This window comes from Ylistrum balloti, unplaced genomic scaffold (assembly GCF_031769215.1).
Source record: "Ylistrum balloti isolate Yb309-2 unplaced genomic scaffold, AGI_CSIRO_Ybal_v1 Utg370056, whole genome shotgun sequence".
NCBI classification, from domain to species: Eukaryota; Metazoa; Mollusca; class Bivalvia; order Pectinida; family Pectinidae; genus Ylistrum; species Ylistrum balloti.
The window spans coordinates 836,360-857,133 of record NW_026782106.1 but is presented as its reverse complement, the minus strand read 5'-3'; the positions used below and the strand labels follow the sequence as shown (position 1 = coordinate 857,133).

The window sequence follows — 20,774 nt, the reverse complement described above, 5'->3', positions numbered from 1 at the left end:
CCCTTGGCTCTCCCCACCAGACCGAATCTCCTTCGCCAGCCTTGGCCCAGAACGACACACTCTTGACCAGAGATCCTCCACCTTCACGCGCTGAGGCTATCTCTGGAAGCCACGCCAAGGCAGGCTTTTCTCAAGAGGTGTCAGATTGCATTGAGCAATCAATCAGGGCTTCCTCTTCTGCCGTCTACCAGTCACGTTGGATGATCTTCTGTGATTGGTGTGTCGGCAAGGAAGCTTATTCATTCGAAGCCTCTGCATTTGATTGCGGAATTCCTAATCTCTCTGTTTAGGTACCGCTATCTGCCACCTGGCACTATTGCTGGCTATCGTACAGCTATTGCCAGAGTTCTTGCTTGTTATGGCAGGAAGGAGATCGGTTAGTCCTCCTCTCTTTCTGCCCTAATCAGAGGCTTTGCTATGAATAGAGTTGTTTTTAGCGAAGAATCAGGTTCCGGGGTTCTCGCACGATCCCATCAGGATCCTGGCTGTGACTAGCTCGGAGGAGCGAGATAGGTTGCTTTGTCCTTGTCGGGCTCTTAGGTTTTATCTTGATAAAACCAGGGGGGGCGGGGCTCTCGATCCCGTCTGTTTTGCCCATTAAACAGGGGCAACGAGATATCTCCTCCCAGTCGGTTTCCAGGTGGGTTTGCCAGGTGATTTAGTATGCTTACGAGCATTTTGATGATCTGGCTCGGGCGAGAGCGAAAGCGCGGTCTCACGAGGTCAGGGCCCTTGCTTCATCCTGGGCCCTTCTCTCAATGAGTCCTCCTTTCAGGAGGTCATGTCTGCAGTATTCTGGCAGGGCAGGGATACCTTAACAGATTTTTTATCTGTGATCCCTAGCTTCCCACTCAGAAGGCCTGTATTCATTGGGACCTTTGGTGGTGGCATAGTCAGTGGCTGGGCCTCCTCGTTAGCCCCGGGCCATGTCTTTCCGTACGGCGGCATGTGGGTACACCTGCTCTTTCACAGAGAGGTCCCTTCCTTCACTTTAGCACTCTGTTCTCCCTCCCTACTACTTTGGTTGTGCTGAAGGGGCTGCCTGGCTTCTAGTCACCACTACGGTAAGACGAATTCGCATACTAAAGTTATGGTAATTATTACTGAAATGAAATTGAGGTTTTTTAATGTAAAACCAATTTTCATGATGTAATACTTACCATAACTTTATGGAGTCCCACCCTATCCTCCCCTCTTCCTTATCTGCCTGGCTGCCCCTCTGTGGGGTTTACGCCATAAAGGTTATTAGAGGAAGGGAGATCACTCTGCGTTCCTGCCGTGATGGCTCATGGATCGTAGGGAGGGCGGGATTGTTTTTCTTTTGAATCTTTTGTTGTTGGGATACAAAGATGTGTGTAGGTACTGTATTTGCATACTAAAGTTATGGTAAGTATTACATCATGAAAATTGGTTTTACATTAAAAAACCTCAATTTTATAAGTTTGAAATATTTCTAATGGATATAAACAAATTATGCTCAAAAATCTATTTTTCCTATATAAAATATAGTAAAACTTTTCCCCCTCTCTACGGGGAAATGTGAAATCCTGGAGCAATGAAATTCAAAATTTCATTAACGCATGCAGTGTATTTGACTCCTCCATATCTGGGGTTGAGAAGAAGATTTTTGAATCAGAAGTCAATTTGACCCCTTTTGGCCCTGCCTTTCAGCCTCTGGGGTCAGCAAGGATCAATAAAGACAAACCATTAAGCTGTCATCCTTCACTCATAGTTTTAACCAAGTCTGAAATACTTCCAATGGAAATTAAACAAATTACGCTCAAAATTTTTTTCCTATATAAACTATGATAAACTTTACATCCTCCTCACTGGGAAATGTGAGACTTTGGGGCCATGAAATTCACAATTTTGGTAAAGCATCTTAAGATGTTTCCATTCATGAAGAATATTTGATTCTACCATATCGGAAAGTTGAGAAGAAGATTTTTGAAATCCGAGTCAATTTGACCCCTTTTGGCCCCGCACCTTAGCCCCTGTGGGGTGGGGAATGTATTATTCACATTTTTGGTTCATCTCAGACCAGGGAAGGTTTCTGCAAAATTTCACTGAAATCAGATCAAGAGTTTTTGAGAAGTCAAAAAATGTTAAATTGTTTACGAATGCACTATGCTGGATGAAGGTGATCACAATAGGTTACCATGAGACTTTGTCTAAGCTATGGTGACCTAAAAATCAAACAGCTAAAAAGATAAGTACAATTTTCTGCTTCCTTTGCCTATCTTTCACAGATAAACTTGCTATGTGTTTATACAATATTTTGACTGATATAATAAAGCAGCTCATTAAATAGCTTTTGGTAGATAACTACAAAGTGCCTAATCTGATCATCTGTTACTGTCTTAAATCGCTTAGTAACAGAATGATTTAGGCCTAGATTTGACTGAGTGATGGGTGGTGACATGATTTGAGTAGCTGGCATCTCGGGTCTTGACAGATTTTCATATGCAGGGGTTTTCAGTAATTTGTTGACTTCTGCAACAATAACTGGGTCAGAGACAGAGGAGATGTCGGCGGCCACAAGGGCCCCCAACAACTCTTCATCGGCATTATCATCTTGCACAGACTCATGACTGTCGGAATTACCAGGGCTGAGTAAAATCTCTGGTAACTGGACACCAAATTCTCTTAACTCGGTTGGCTCTATATCGGAAGAAATATCTGAGCTGTCGCTGTGATCACCCATGATTGAGCAGACAACTGATTATAGATACAGCAGCTGCAACTGTATTAAATCTTTGTTCAATATTGAGGATATACAGATTATATGATGTTAAAAAGTATAAAAGCAACACAAACAATCAGAAAAATATTTTTAATGATGTTATCACACACAGGTATTGTCTCGTACCTACGTGACCTAAAAACGTGTAGACGGTTTAAAAATAGATCGCAAGAGTAAACAATGTATTCCTACGCTGACAGAAAGTGATTCGCCGCTCAAAAAAAAAGCACGCGACCCACTTCTTTCATTGGGAAATGCAACGAAGTGACATTACTAGTTTCATTGAGGCGGAGTGAAGTCAAAATGTAAATATTGCCAGGTGATGTAACAATATCGTACTTGCATACCAAACAGAATCAATTAATAAAAGTCTTTACAGTCAATACATCAAAGTCTACCTTAAGTCTTAGCACCTATTCTCGAAACCCAGAAGGATCTTGGGTGACTATCACTGTTTGGTTACAACTTTTCTATTCTTTTCTCTGTATTTTTTAATTAAATTTAAGTGTGTCAATGTCATTCATATTAACAAAGTTGGTAGCTCTCCATCCTAGCATGCTACAGGCCAAATATCAGTAACCTGGTTCTTTTGATTAATAAGAAGTCATTTATACATTTCAACATATTTGGTCCCTATGACCTTGAAAGTAAAAATAAGCATCCTGGGCCTTTTGGTCTTTGAGAAGAAGTCATTAAAAGATTTTGACATACTTGACCTCTATAACCTTGAAAGCAGGTCAAGTTACTCATATCAACAAACTTGGTAGCCCTTTTTACCATCAAGCTACAGACCCAATATCAAAACCCTGGGACTTTTGGTTTTTGAGAAGTAATTTGAATGGACAGATGATGACAGACCAAATATGATGGCTATGGATCATCCGGACCCTTTGGGTCAGATGACATAACGAAAAAAAAAAAAAAAAATGGGCCGCATTGCTCACCTGGTATATACATACCAGTCAAATATCTTGCCTCTAGGCCTGTTTGTTCATGAGTATAAGCTGTTTTAATGTTTTCAACTAATTTGACCTCTGTGACCTTCATTAAAGTCATGATAATTTCTTTTCGCAAACTTTGCCAGGCTTCATTCTAGGAATATACCAGCTAAATATCAAAACATTTGGTCCATTTATTATTGAGAAGAAGCTGTTGACACCAGGTGAGCTAATAAAAGATTTGGTGACCTCAACCACCGCTTATCATTACTTGGAAAAAATAAATCAACATTGTAAATCACACTACAAAAGCACCCTATCTATTCCTGGTAAGAAAAACATTTCAACAATTCAACAAATTACCTTCACACACAGAAAGTATTCCAGCTGTTATTATGTTAATAACACAAATAGAATAACTACTACAAATAATTCAAAAACAATAGCACAGAGTACAAAACCACACACTAAAGAACTGTTATATAAGTATGTTGTAACCAATAATTATCGTAAACATCATACATGTCAATTTTAAATGCATGACTGATTAAGCATAAAGCTTGACAATATGACAAAAGAACAGTGCAGGCAGAGGTATGTAGATTGATCATTAAATACGTATTGAAAAACCTATCCATGACTGCTCCAAGTGACAATCGGAATACACAAATCCTGTGTCCACACATTACTGGTACATTATACGGTAAGTAATTCTTGTATCTATTATAAAATATCTGCTGAAAAGAAGAGTGCAGGCAGTGGTATGTAGATTGATCATTAAATACGTATTGAAAAACCTATCCATGACTGCTCCAAGTGACTATCAGAATACACAAATCCTGTGTCCACACATTACTGGTACATTATATGGTAAGTAATTCATGTATCTATTATAAAATATCTGCTGAAAGCAATAATAGTAAAAGTATTTCATAAACAGTATACATTTTTTTTCCTCTTTGATTTTGTTCTCAATATAAAACAGCATTTCAAGTAATGACAATTATCATTGTGGTAGCTAAAATTGTTTTTTATAAGTTTGAAATATTTCTAATGGATATAAACAAATTATGCTCAAAAATCTATTTTTCCTATATAAAATATAGTAAAACTTTTCCCCCTCTCTACGGGGAAATGTGAAATCCTGGAGCAATGAAATTCAAAATTTCATTAAAGCATGCAGTGTATTTGACTCCTCCATATCTGGGTGTTGAGAAGAAGATTTTTGAATCAGAAGTCAATTTGACCCCTTTTGGCCCCGCCTTTCAGCCTCTGGGGTCAGCAAGGATCAATAAAGACAAACCATTAAGCTGTCATCCTTCACTCATAGTTTTAACCAAGTCTGAAATACTTCCAATGGAAATTAAACAAATTACGCTCAAAATTTTTTTCCTATATAAACTATGATAAACTTTACATCCTCCTCACTGGGAAATGTGAGACTTTGGGGCCATGAAATTCACAATTTTGGTAAAGCATCTTAAGATGTTTCCATTCATGAAGAATATTTGATTCTACCATATCGGAAAGTTGAGAAGAAGATTTTTGAAATCCGAGTCAATTTGACCCCTTTTGGCCCCGCACCTTAGCCCCTGTGGGGTGGGGAATGTATTATTCACATTTTTGGTTCATCTCAGACCAGGGAAGGTTTCTGCAAAATTTCACTGAAATCAGATCAAGAGTTTTTGAGAAGTCAAAAAATGTTAAATTGTTTACGAATGCACTATGCTGGATGAAGGTGATCACAATAGGTTACCATGAGACTTTGTCTAAGCTATGGTGACCTAAAAATCAAACAGCTAAAAAGATAAGTACAATTTTCTGCTTCCTTTGCCTATCTTTCACAGATAAACTTGCTATGTGTTTATACAATATTTTGACTGATATAATAAAGCAGCTCATTAAATAGCTTTTGGTAGATAACTACAAAGTGCCTAATCTGATCATCTGTTACTGTCTTAAATCGCTTAGTAACAGAATGATTTAGGCCTAGATTTGACTGAGTGATGGGTGGTGACATGATTTGAGTAGCTGGCATCTCGGGTCTTGACAGATTTTCATATGCAGGGGTTTTCAGTAATTTGTTGACTTCTGCAACAATAACTGGGTCAGAGACAGAGGAGATGTCGGCGGCCACAAGGGCCCCCAACAACTCTTCATCGGCATTATCATCTTGCACAGACTCATGACTGTCGGAATTACCAGGGCTGAGTAAAATCTCTGGTAACTGGACACCAAATTCTCTTAACTCGGTTGGCTCTATATCGGAAGAAATATCTGAGCTGTCGCTGTGATCACCCATGATTGAGCAGACAACTGATTATAGATACAGCAGCTGCAACTGTATTAAATCTTTGTTCAATATTGAGGATATACAGATTATATGATGTTAAAAAGTATAAAAGCAACACAAACAATCAGAAAAATATTTTTAATGATGTTATCACACACAGGTATTGTCTCGTACCTACGTGACCTAAAAACGTGTAGACGGTTTAAAAATAGATCGCAAGAGTAAACAATGTATTCCTACGCTGACAGAAAGTGATTCGCCGCTCAAAAAAAAAGCACGCGACCCACTTCTTTCATTGGGAAATGCAACGAAGTGACATTACTAGTTTCATTGAGGCGGAGTGAAGTCAAAATGTAAATATTGCCAGGTGATGTAACAATATCGTACTTGCATACCAAACAGAATCAATTAATAAAAGTCTTTACAGTCAATACATCAAAGTCTACCTTAAGTCTTAGCACCTATTCTCGAAACCCAGAAGGATCTTGGGTGACTATCACTGTTTGGTCACAACTTTTCCATTCTTTCCTCTGTATTTTTTAATCAAATTTATGAAATTTCAAAATTCTGCTTAAGAAATAGTAATAATGAATTAAGAATCTTTAAGTGCTGAATCCAAGATGGTCATATGTCTGCCATTTTGTTTCTAATCAGACCCAAAATAAAACAGCACAAATAGGAACCAAGAGAAGACTGCTTGGATACTTAAGAATAATCCACCCAGTACATCTGTTAGCCATTTTGTTTTTCAGATCAGCTTCTCCATTTACAAAATTTTGAATCTCATTTACAGCAATATAACCAAATTTCCCCCTTCTTGACCTGTCCCTTAGCCCATTATTTGTTATTTAAATTTGAATCCTTATCACCTTAATAAGTTCCCAGTCAAATTAATTTGAATTCCATTTGGTGGCAAAAAAGATGTAGTTTGAAGACTTTGTTGACATGCAGATATCAGATGGATGGCAGACTGATACCACAGTATCGCAAAAATTGCGACTGGGCAAGCGAACAAGAATTAGTTCCTTACCTTAAGTTCTTTTGTTTGTGGTTGCGTACTTGGTCAAGGAATACTGAGAAGAGGATATCAAGATCCCGTGGCCCTCCCATGTGTTCAGGATGAAACTGTGTACTGCAAAAAAATAACGACAAATGTGTTTATCAGTTTGTTAAACAAGAGTTGAACTTAATTTTTTGCTTTGATTTAACTTTTGGCGTAAGAAATTTTTTGCTTTAAATTAATTTTTAGCTTAAGTAACAATGCACTATTGTATGTGTTCTTTCTTTTTTTTCTGCTCCTAATTCATACTTATAGTTAATATACATTAAACTCTGGTGATCAATTTCAGACAAATCAGACGAATACTTTTCCATCTGACAAAAATACCCTTTTTGTCAATTAAATCACAGTCGGCCTTCTTTTAAATGAAGAACTGGTGAGGGCATTGAACTTTAAATCCTTATCTATTCTTCACTGGTTTATGATTTATCATTTTAGTGTGATCAGGACAATATTGCATTTCTGGCCTTGATCTTTAACCAGCTTAGAGAGAAACACATAAGCAATAGGCTCAAGTACCCAAAATCTATAATAGTCTTTGACTAAGGGGACAGGAGTGGAAATATTAGTGTAAACTAAATTTGAGGTTTTTTTAATGTAAAACCAATTTTCATGAGGTAATACTTACCATAACTTTAGTATGCAAAATATGGTACCTACACCCATCTTTGTATACCAAAAACAAAAGATTCAAAAATCCCGCCCTCCCTACGACCATGAGCCTTCACGTCATGAACATAGAGTTATTTCCCTTCCTCTTAGCCTTTATGTAGCACCCGTAGAGGGGCAGTCAGGCAGATAGGAAGAGGGGAGGATAGGGTGGGACTCCATAAAGTTATGGTAAGTATTACCTCATGAAAATTGGTTTTACATTAAAAAACCTCAATTTCATTTCAGTAATAATTACCATAACTTTAGTATGCGAATTCGTCTTACCGTAGTGGTGACTAGCAGCCAGGCAGCCCATCTAGCACACTAAACATGGTAGGGAGGGGGGACAGAGTGCATAGAATAAGGAGGGGCAACCTCCCCGTGACCGAGCAGGTAACCCACGTGCCGCCGAACGGAAAAGACGAGCCCCGGGGCTAACGGGGGGGGCACAGCCACAGACTGTGCAACCACCAGAGGTCCCAAAGAATACAAACCTTCTGAGTGGGAAGCCAGGGATCTCAGATAAAAATCTGTAAATGTATCCCTGCCCCGCCAGAAGGCAGCAGACATGACCTCCTGAAAGGAGGACCCATTAAGAAGGGCCCAGGATGCAGCGAGGGCCCTTACCTCATGAGCCCACACTCTCACCCTCGCCCGAGCCTGGTCATCAGAATGCTCATAAGCATACTTAATGACCTGGCATACCCACCAGGAGGAGATGTCTCGCTGTCCCTGTTTGATAGGCAAAAACAGACGGGATCTGGAGCCCCCCTAGCTGCCGAACTCTGGGTCTATCCAAAGCGAAGCCTCTGATTAGGGCAGAAAGAGATGAGGAAGAACCTATCTCCTTCCTGACACCGACTGGGAGGAGATGTCTCGCTGTCCCTGTTTGATAGGCAAAAACAGACGGGATCTGGCGCCTGGAGAGGGTATCAACCAACACATTCAACCTGCCCGGAAGATGCTTGACCGTAATGGACAATTGCATCTCCTGACAGAGAAGAAGGATGCGGATGGAGAGGGCACACAGGACGTGAGACCTGGTGCCCCCTTGTCTCTCCAGATACGCGACAACTGTAGAGTTGTCGGTAGCCACACAAATCGCCTTGGACTGCAGGAATCCCCGAAAGGATTGCAGTGCCAAAAGAACTGCCCTCATCTCGAGCACGTTGATGTGCTCCGAGAGCTGATCCCCAGACCACTCCCCCGAGCGACAATGGCCGTCGAGGTAAGCTCCCCATCCTGTCATGGAAGCATCCGTGAACAGGGTCATAGAGGGGACAGGCTTGGTCAGAGGAACCCCGCGGAGAACATTCTCCCGAATGGTCCACCAGCAAGCGAACTCCCTGACCGACTGAGTGAGAGTTATCCAGGCCTCCCACTTCCTGGATGACGGAACCCAGTTGGACAGGAGGAACATCTGTAGAGGTCTGATGTGAAGTCTCCCTAGGGGGACCACATCTGCCAGGGCGTTGAGATACCCCAGAAAACTGAGGAACCAACGTACCTGGACCTGCGACCGTTCGATGAAGGACAGAGCTAGAGCCCTGGCCTTCTCGAACTTCTCCACCGGTGGTAGGGCTATGCCCAGAACGTATCGAAACGATTCCCCAGGAAGACAAAGTCCTGAGATGGGGAAACCTCTGACTTCTCTCTGGAAGGAATGAAGCCGACTCTGAGTAAGACTTTCAGGACCAGCCTGGTATCCTTCACTAACGATTCCCTCACCCTGTGAAGCATGAGGGAGTCGTCGAAATAGATGTGGACGTCTATTCCGCGAGAGTGAAGGAATCCCACGACTACCTGCAGCAGCTTGGTGAACACCAAGGGAGCTGTCGTCAGCCCGAAGGGCATGGCCCGGAATTGGAAGACCTTGCCGTTGCACGTGAAACGGAGGAACTTCCGTGCCGACTTCTTGATGGGGATATGGAAATAGGCGTCCTTCAGATCTACTGAAGTTGCCCACATCCCGTCCCTCACGGAGGCCATGATGCCCCGTGGGGTCTCCATCTTGAAGTGAGGAGAACCTACTTGCCTGTTGAAGGCACTGAGATCTATGATCGGGCGCCACTCTCAGGACTTCTTCCGAACGAGAAACATTCGGGAGTAGAAGCCGGGAGTGATTTCCGACATAGGAATCTCCTCTACCGCGCCCTTGGCAAGCAAGGTCCTTACTTCCTCCTGGATCGCCCGAGCCTTCTCCAAATCCCCCGGAGGAGGAAAGAAGATCGGCTGGGCGGTAAGAGGCGGATCCTGAAGAAGGGGAATACCTAGACCCTCCTTGACCACTGACAACGTCCACGCGTCCTCCGTAATTTCCTGCCACTGGGACAGGAAAGCGGAGAGATGCCCGCCCAAAGGAAGCTCCGGCTGGGGCAGATCGAGTCCCTGCCAAAACAGAGTTTCGTCCGCCCATCCGGAGCCTGAGCCTGCGGGAGAAGGACAAGAGACCTGAACGGGAGGACCGCCGTCCACCCCGCCAGACCCCTGTTCTGTCTCGGTCAAGGAGAAGAAAGAGTCAGGAGCCCTTCTTCTTGCCCCCAGGAGGTTTCTTACCCTTCTTACCTTTCCCCTTATTGAAGTGTGGCTGCAATTTGGGTTGGGCAGACGCGCTGACCCCTGCGAGGTGCTGGCCTTCTCGGAACGAAACCTCTTCACCAAGAGTGCTGAGGCGACGGAGTCCTCCTTCATATCCTTCTGGACAGAAGGAAGAGCTCCCCCGAACAGGGTAGAGCCAGTGAAGGGGGCAGTCAATAGACGGGAAAGATAAGGTTCTTCGACTGGGCGATTTTTTAAGATAGAAAATCGCCTAGCCAAAACGACATTGGCGAGCAGGGAGACCTGTAAGGCCGCCGATGCCCTCAACGCCGCGTTCAGGGCAGCTGTAAGCCTGTCCTGAATGTCGGCCTGTTCCGTCTCTGGTACCCGACCCTCAGGCAAGTCGGATACCTTGTATAGACTCACAGTCAGGAAGTCTATGTAAGGCAGAACTTGGATGGAAAGGCGCAACATCCTCTCCATCCTGTGGTGCTCTCTAGCATCGAGCACCACCTGGTCCACCGATTTGCCGGGCCAGGCAGCCAACTCCCTCGACTCCAGCTTTGCTGGTTGAGGGGCCAGTTGCCCGTCATGTGTAGCGTAGTCAGCGGTAGAAGCCTCTGACAAATCGCCAACACCGAGCTGCAAACCGGCAAACCTGGGGGTGCGGGTAGATGAAGAATTCTTCTCCAAAACCCGTGCCCGGGAGGTGGCCAGAGCCGAAGACACAATGGTGCCTTCTGGCAGAGTCCGATCAGTACGAACGGAAGCCCGAGGAGCCACCAAAGAACCTAGAAGGGTGGTGGACTCGGGCACCGACGATGCAGAAGGGGGTGGGCATACCTCCGCTCCGAGAATCCGAGAAATGTCAGCCCGTAGGGCCCGCATCCCCGAAAGAACATGCTGAGCCTCGGTTTCAGCAATCTCGGAGCCCCCTACCTCCTGGGAACCCTCCTGGTCGGAAGGGTCATCTGCCGATGACTCGGACTGATCAATCGCCGAGCACCCAGGAGACAGATGGATAACATCGTCATCCTCTGCCAAGCCCACGCACTCAGCGTCCATCTCCTCCTCGCTAAGTCGCCCTGGGAGGAACAGGGGCCGCCAGAGGAGACCTCTCCGGAGAGGGGGACTCCTCTATACGGCGTTTAGACGTAGAACGTCTAACAGCCGAAGCTGTAGGCTTAGAAGCCAACCCCTGAGGACAGGAGACCGACGAGTCCGCGCGGGAGGCGGAAGTCCTAAAGGTCCGGCAAACCTTTTTAGGACCGGCCGAAACGGCCCCCGAAGTAGCAGAGCGTTAGGGGGATTCAGCACTGCTAAAACGTCTCCTAGAGGGAGAGACCATACCCCAAGGGTTCCATGAAGGAAGACCCATGGGGTTGAACCCAAACCCCTGAGGGAATGGGAACAGTCCCGCGGGCTGGGAGTGACCCCAGAACTGGCCAAATTGGCCTGCCTGAGCCTGGGGCTGGACACCCTGTCCAAAGGACCAGGATGAACCTCCACTCCCACCAGGTGGAAACCCAGCCATGTACGGGCCGAGCCCGTAACCGCTGGGTAACTGTTGGTACCCATGACCATCCGCAGGTTGGCCTGGGCGGCCCGGGATTGAGTGCCCGCAGGCACCCCTACACCCCGAGCCCGGGGGAAAAGGCGACCAGAAACCGGAAGCCTGACCTGGGGCCCCAGATCCCTGGGGGAAACCCCCTGGGAAACCCTGCACCGGAAAATCTGGACTAGAGCGAAAAGCCCCAGATCCAGAGACCTGTGAGTGTAGGAACCCAGGCCCCGCACTGACACTAGGATTAGTGAACTCAGTGTCACTAATCCCCGTAGCCACTGACAACCCTGACAAAAAATCAGTGACCCCTGACCCCATACCCGAGGGTACCGGTCCGGCGTCAGGGCGGCCCCCACCAACGACGCCACCTGGCGTGCCGAGGTCCCTGAAAGACTCAGAGACCTGTGACTGGAAGTCCCTTTCCGACGGTAGCACCGCCGGCTGTCGAGAGCTACCGGCCGATTTGACCCTAGACTTCGCCGAGTCAGGGTCGGGTTGCTCCCCCCCCTATACCAGGACGCGCCTGGACAGGGGGAGCCACCCCCTGCTCGAGGGCGGAGCTCAGTGTGAGAACACCCCCAGCAGTGACAACCTCACCCCTCGGCTCAGGGCCGGGGGTAGAAAACCTGGATGGCTTACCTCTCTTACCGGAAGATGAGGACGAATCCCTCTTCCGGCGAGAAGTTCGCCGACTGGGTAGGGGAACCTTTACAGCGGACCCGGCGTGCAAACAAAGTTCGCACGGCGAGGCCTCGCTGCAAGGCCGGCATAAGGGACAGGCATCATGGGGGTCCTGCTCTCCGTAGAAGTGAGAACACCCATGTGCCGAACCACGACGCAGCCCTGAATCCATAATTGTTACGAAATAAATAATCAAATAACAACAGTTATTAATACAAATAAACGTAACAAAAATAAATGGAGTGAAAAAACACAACTCCAACAAACAAATACGAACGAAAGCAAAAGGTAACGAAATGTAAAAAAGCTAAGCAAAATATACAGTCGAATAAATAATACGACCAATAAAAAGCGAAAAAACTTCACGAAAAAAACCGAACAGCGCAAAACACGTGGATACGCGCTCACTGCGTGGAGTATAGCAAATGGCCGAACAAAGGCCGAACAAAAACCGGCCGATAAAGGCCTAAAAGCAGGATATATTAACTAAATAAACGTCTGCAAAAGACTGTTATAGTTAACGATGGGTTTAAAGCAATAAGCCGATATATAAATACTCGGCTATAAGCTAGACTTAAGCTAGAAAGAAAAGGAAGGCACTCAGCTGAATATAGCACGTCCGCCCGCTCCGGTAGCCATAAAGATAAGAGGAAGGGAAATAACTCTATGTTCATGACGTGAAGGCTCATGGTCGTAGGGAGGGCGGTATTTTTGAATCTTTTGTTTTTGGGATACAAAGATGGGTGTAGGTACCATATTTTGCATACTAAAGTTATGGTAATTATTACTGAAATGAAAATTCGTTTGCAGTTCTGTACATCTGAAACAGAAATGGGATGGGCTTATTTCCCAGCATGGGCTTATTACTGGGTAGATGAGGTAACCAAATTAATGTTTTGTCCACATATAAGTTGCACCATTATATAAGCTGCACATCCAGTTCACGAGGAAAAAAGCTGTGGCTTAAAACCCAGATAATATAGTATATTATCATTATCATTACTGACCATGTCTTGTGCCACACCTGCTAACCATTAAAATCATATTTACACGGAAAACTTATTTGTTTTCCTCCTTAAGAATTTACCTGAAGAAAGGCTTGGTGTTGTGTACGATGCCTTCATTAGTTTTATCATTGGCATTGGTGAAGAGAGAAGACCAGCCTGGAGCTAAAGTTGATTCATCTACTGCAAACCCATGGTTCTGTGTGGTAATAAAACAACGAATGGCTCTCTGATGATCATATTTACAAGGCTGGTTATGGCCCCTGTTTCCATACCTACAAAATAAAGAAGTACATATGATATATAAACATTTTCCAAAACTAGGCACATTAGACAGTATTTGTGTTTTATTTCTCTGCAGTACACAGAGCTGTTTCTATCCACTAGGGGTATTTCTAATCATATTTACCAACAATAACCCAACCCATTTTTTCTTTTTCTTTTGAGGGGCCACATTTACCCACAAAAGCTCTTTCATTGTCTCATAGTAAGCCCACTCGTGAACCTTAGAAATTGAAACCACCTTTAGTGTTGTGTTTGTGTCCTTAGACAATACTCTTTATCCCTATTGCCCTGAATGGCATGCAACCAACACCTTGTATACTGTTTAGTACAATAGCCACCAGCTTTGATAAGAAGACCCTACCTCTAAAAGACCAAGCATTGTCAGAACAATGATGTTTGTTGGCGAGACATTCCTCCATTTTATTCTTTCTAGTAAGAATCAGAACTTATCAACAAATGAAATAATCTTTTTTTTTTTTTCCAGAAAATTATCAACAAAAATAGATGCATTTTGAAGAATGGAGGGAAGAAATCTGTTGGTTTAGACAATGAGGTTAAATCAAGGTCAGTATTAGAATCGTAACAACATGGATAATACCGCAGTCAAAAGACACAACTAGGGGTACTTTGTTGTCAACAACGTGGACAATACCGCAGTCAAAAGACACAACTAGGGGTACTTTGTTGTCAACAGCGTGGATAATACCACAGTCAAAAGACACAACTAGGGGTACTTTGTTGTCAACAAGGTGGATAATACTGCAGTGAAAAGACACAACTAGGGGTACTTTGTTGTCAACAACGTGGATAATACTGCAGTCAAAAGACACAACAAGGGGTACTTTGTTGTCTGTGCATAATACCGCAGTCAAAAGACACAACTAGATGTACTTTGTTGTCTGTGCATAATACCGCAGTCAAAAGACACAATTAGGGGTACTTTGTTGTCAACAACGTGGATAATACCGCAGTCAAAAGACACAACTAGGGGTACTTTGTTGTCAACAACGTGGATAATACCGCAGTCAAAAGACACAACTAGGGGTACTTTGTTGTCAACAACGTGGACAATACCGCAGTCAAAAGACACAACTAGGGGTACTTTGTTGTCAACAGCGTGGATAATACCGCAGTGAAAAGACACAACTAGGGGTACTTTGTTGTCAACAGCATGGATAATACCGCAGTCAAAAGACACAACTAGGGGTACTTTGTTGTCAACAACGTGGATAATACTGCAGTCAAAAGACACAACTAAGGGTACTTTGTTGTCTGTGCATAATACCGCAGTCAAAAGACACAACTAGGGGTACTTTGTTGTCATCAGCGTGGATAATACCACAGTCATAAGACACAACTAGGGGTACTTTATTGTCAACAGCGTGGATAATACCGCAGTCAAAAGACACAACTAAGGGTACTTTGTTGTCTGTGCATAATACCGCAGTCAAAAGACACAACTAGGGGTACTTTGTTGTCATCAGCGTGGATAATACCGCAGTCAAAAGACACAACTAGGGGTACTTTATTGTCAACAGCGTGGATAATACCGCAGTCAAAAGACACAACTAAGGGTACTTTGTTGTCTGTGCATAATACCGCAGTCAAAAGACACAACTAGGGGTACTTTGTTGTCATCAGCGTGGATAATACCGCAGTCAAAAGACACAACTAGGGGTACTTTGTTGTCATCAGCGTGGATAATACAGCAATCAAAAGACACAACTAGGGGTACTTTATTGTCAACAACGTGGATAATACCGCAGTCAAAAGACACAACTAGGGGTACTTTATTGTCAACAGCGTGGATAATACCGCAGTCAAAAGACACAACTAGGGGTACTTTGTTGTCAACAGCGTGGATAATACTGCAGTCAAAAGACACAACTAGGGGTACTTTATTGTCTGTGCATAGTACCGCAGTCAAAAGACACAACTAGGGGTACTTCATTGTCTGTGCATAATACCGCAGTGAAAAGACACAACTAGGGGTACTCTGTTGTCAACAATGTGGGTAATACTGCAGTGAAAAAACACAAGGTTGGTTACAGCTGCACACACTATGTTTTCTATAAAAAGGTCAAAAAGGTCAAAAAGACAAGTGACTCAACCTAAGAGATTCAATTCAAATGATTTTGTTTTGGAGAATAAGGTAAAGACAGAAGCAAAGAGGCTGAATTCAAATAAATGTATTCTGAAGAAAAAAGTAAAAAGGCCTGCAAAAACTATTCAGGTGAACAAAGGAGGGGATTACAAATATGTTTCTAGCAGACAAACATGTCCTACAGAAGAACAGCAACAATTGTCTCAAAACACCAATCCACTAGACTTTGATGACAGATCAGCCAACGAACATATGGCATTAACTACTGCAGTAAAAAACAAGTATTCTATTTTATCCACAATGTCTGGAGCATGTCTTGAAAGTGGTAAAGCCGACCAACACATGTCAGAGAACTCAAAAATGAGTGACCCAACAGATAGTGCAAGCAACTATCCTGGTGACATGGAAAATATAAAATCATCACAGCTTTGTCTGGTGCAGGGTGATCACCAAGATGATGTTGAGGAAACTGACAATTTTTCTCAGCCAACACCAGTTGATGAATCTGGTAAATGCCAGAAGGATTGTGACCAAGACAGCATTGCTTCTACTGAAAACAGCTTTATGTCATTACAGCGGGACAGCTTACCACAATCTACCAAAGATTTAGATGATCAACCAAATGATCAAATATCCTTTGATCTAAATATCACAGAAGATTTTGATGACCAGTCTGTACTAGAAGAGCATTCTAACAATGATTTAGTAGAATCATCAAGTGTGCAGTTGTATCAAACAATGACAAAACGCCCACGACTTAACTTACATGATGATGAAAGTTCAGAGGAAATCATGGAACCTACCAAGTCAAAAAATGAAATTCCAGCATCTTTCACCATATCGCTAACTAAAGCCGAATGGAAAACTATTAAACCAAAGAAAAAAGACCCAAATAGAAAACTATGTTCTTCCTGGACAGATCTTTTCTCTGAGAAGATGGCAGATGGTGAAATACCCTGTGTACTTCAATTTTACTACAACCGTATTAAGAGACCCGACAGCCGGAAAATCAATGCCAGGTATTTTCATGGCAAAGCCAAGTGTAAGTTTGAGACATGCACATGGTATACATTTGAGATATCTGAAAAGCCAGTAAAAGTTTCCAAGAATGGAGTGACTATCAAGGTCAAGAAACATGGTGAGATCAAGCATCCACGCTTTCAAATCAAAAGGAGACAACTCCGTGGAGAAAGACGACAGCAATACAAACAGAAGCTCAAGACCACTGCCCCATCTAATCTCCACTACGAGTTGCTTGAAAAACTCAGCCAGTCTCAGTTTGATGGTGGAAATCACACAATACCTTCCACAAAACATGTGTTGAGACAAATAAAATATGAAATGAAGAAGGAGGATTACCTTCACGAAGATGAGTGGAAAGAGGTTGTGCTGACCAGTCAGATTCTGCGAGAATGTGACCAGGACAGTAACAGTGTGCTGGGCTACATTCAACTTCTGTCTTATCAGCCTTTCATCACCATATGCTTTACGGAGACACAACTTCGGCTCTACATCAAGCAGAAGAAGCTGGCGAGAGGTGTTCTTCATTTAGATGCCACAGGGTCCTTGGTGAAAAAGCAGCAAGGTTCTGAAAAACCGGTTTATTACTATGCTGCTGTTTTGAAAAACAACAAGCCCAAGGAACCACCCATGCCAATTGCAGAAATGTTCACCAATGAGCATACAACAACTATCATATCGCTCTTTCTAGGGAAGTTGAAACAGGATCTGATGACCATAAGCACTTCATGGCATAGTGTCCAGCCAACCAGGATAGAGGTAGATTTTTCTTGGCCACTCATCAACTCAATCCTAGTGGTTTGTAACCAAGAAAACATCCATGCCTACCTCTCACGTGCATGGGAAATAGCTACAAAATCAAAAGCAGTTTCCAAATTTACCAAGGTCCATTTGTGTTCTGCTCATTTGGTCAAACGTGTGCATGACAGACTAGGTCATGCAACCTCAGACAAAGGACTTGCTGATTTTTGTACATTTGCCTTTGCTCTGCTACAGAATTCTTTTGAGTTGCGACAAGCCAAATCCATTTATGTCTCTTTGTGCACTATTCTTGATACTGAATATGAAACAACACCAGTGAAGGAAGCCATTGCCAAAATTGAACAGCAAATTATTGACCAGAAAACTGAAATCCCAAACTCAGTACATACATGTCCGCAAGAAGTCAATCATGACCATCACCATGAAAATTCCACATCAACAATCAAAGCATTGTCTCCCTTCAACAAGTTCTTTGAAAACGTGAAAAAAAATGCACAAACCAATTCAGAACACACTTGCCAAACAAGGAACAAATACTTTAACAAGGAAGCACTGGCAATAATAGAATCTTACCTACACCTCTATCCTTTATGGAGTGGGATGCTGCTGAGAAATGAAAGGGACGACAATGGAAATCCTATCACAAGGGACACAAATTGTTTCGTAGAAAACTGGTTCCGTATTGTAAAACAGAATATTTTGAATAAAAAACAATCGCAACGGCCTGGGCCAGTCATTAGATTGCTTCACAAGAGCATTCGGGGCCGTTCACGAGAATTCCAAAACAGTATGGAATCTAAGATAACACAAACCCAGGATCTATCCTTGGTGGAATCAGCTGCACTGACTCAGGACGGCATAGATATCCAACGAGAACAATGGAGGCAACAGTCGAAACAGAAAACAAGCAAGTTCTATACCTCACCAAGTAAAATGCCAGGGCCCAAACTCTCAGAAACAAACATTGAAAAGAAATTAAAGCCAAAACAAGGCCAAAAGAGATCTTATACATCGTTAATGCAAGGTGTAAACACAGAAGATATGACCAGCCATGAGGTAGAATGTAATAACAACAGCTGGATGAGGCCTCTACTACAGGCAATAAGAGGATGGCTGCCAACTTCCAAACAAGGTATGTGTTATTTGAACAATTCATGTTTTAGCAATTGGCGTTATCCTACAACACACAAAATTATTGTAACTATGCAGGTAGCAGTGTATGTTGGTAGCCTATAGCAATATGTAATATTAAGCAGCCTAACATCAGTTCCTAAAAATTTAATCACTTCTATTCACATCTTAATAGAGTATTTACGGTATGTTCATTCTTACTGATTTCAATATGTGAAGTTCTTCAAACATTAAAGTCAACGTGATGTTACAATGTGTATATAATAGTCTTACAACAATAATTACATTCTTTGTATCAATTTAATTACACAGAAAATTAATTAATATACAGAGATTGCTATACCAACATTTAAGTAATGCAGTTATAATTTAAGTGTTCGTTAATGGGTATGTGATATTTAATTGAGGCAGCATTTCATTACAGAGAGTGGTGATGGTATTCTAGACCAGTTTCTAAACAAGCTGGTTCTGTCTACTTTCCCTTCAGTCTTAAACCCAGGAGCTTTAATAGTGAGTATAAAATTCTACTACACTAATTGTACCTACAGGAGATTAAATAGCGAGTATCAAAATCTACTTACCCTAACTTTCATCCACATAACCTATCAGTAAATCTAAATTCCAATGAGTCAGTTCCCCCCCCCATCCCAAATCCTTGCTGTCCATATACAAGTATTACCTATATTCTCCCATTATCAGCCTAACCTCTTACTTAATATGTATTACCTGTATTCTCCCGTTATCAGCCTTACCTCTTACTATATATGTATTACCTGTAATCTCCCGTTATCAGCCTAACCTCTTACTATATATGTATTATCTGTATTCTCCCGTCATCAGCCTAACCTCTTATTATATATGTATTACCTGTATTCTCCCGTCATCAGCCTAACCTCTTACTATATATGTATTATCTGTATTCTCCCGTCATCAGCCTAACCTCTTACTATATATGTATTACCCTCCCGTCATCAGCCTAACCTCTTACTATATATGTATTACCTGTATTCTGTTATCAGCCTAACCTCTTACTATATATGTATTACCTGTATTCTGTTATCAGCCTAACCTCTTACTATATATGTATTACCTGTATTCTCCCGTCATCAGCCTAACCTCTTACTATATATGTATTACCTGTATTCTGTTATCAGCCTAACCTCTTACTATATATGTATTACTTGTATTCTCCCGTCATCAGCCTAACCTCTTACTATATATGTATTACCTGTATTCTGTTATCAGCCTAACCTCTTACTATATATGTATTACCTGTATTCTCCCGTCATCAGCCTAACCTCTTACTATATATGTATTACCTGTATTCTCCCGTCATCAGCCTAACCTCTTACTATATATGTATAACCTGTATTCTGTATCAGCCTAACCTCTTACTATATATGTATTACCTGTATTCTGTTATCAGCCTAACCTCTTACTATATATGTATTATCTGTATTCTCCCGTCATCAGCCTAACCTCTTACTATATATGTATTACCTGTATTCTCCCGTCATCAGCCTAACCTCTTACTATATATGTATTACCTGTATTCTGTTATCAGCCTAACCTCTTACTATATATGTATTACCTGTATTCTGTTATCAGCCTAACCTCTTACTATATATGTATTACCTGTATTCTCCCGTCATCAGCCTAACCTCTTACTATATATGTATTACCTGTATTCTGTTATCAGCCTAACCTCTTACTATATATGTATTACCTGTATTCTGTTATCAGCCTAACCTCTTACTATATATGTATTACTTGTATTCTCCCGTCATCAGCCTAACCTCTTACTATATATGTATTACCTGTATTCTGTTATCAGCCTAACCTCTTACTATATATGTATTACCTGTATTCTCCCGTCATCAGCCTAACCTCTTACTATATATGTATTACCTGTATTCTCCCGTCATCAGCCTAACCTCTTACTATATATGTATTACCTGTATTCTGTTATCAGCCTAACCTCTTACTATATATGTATTACC

General features: G+C 42.5%; 1 protein-coding gene across 1 annotated transcript in view; it reads right to left on the bottom strand.

Annotated features, from left to right (window-relative positions):
* The window catches only part of LOC132549363 (CAD protein-like), a 115,417-nt gene that overhangs the window by 55,999 nt on the left and 38,644 nt on the right, over positions 1-20,774 (bottom strand). Inside the window, exons 8-9 of the mRNA XM_060213293.1 lie at positions 13,556-13,747; positions 7,005-7,106 (exon numbers count right to left, since the gene is read on the bottom strand). Of these exons, the coding sequence (XP_060069276.1) occupies positions 7,005-7,106; positions 13,556-13,747 (294 nt within the window). The remainder of the gene's footprint in view (positions 1-7,004; positions 7,107-13,555; positions 13,748-20,774) is intronic.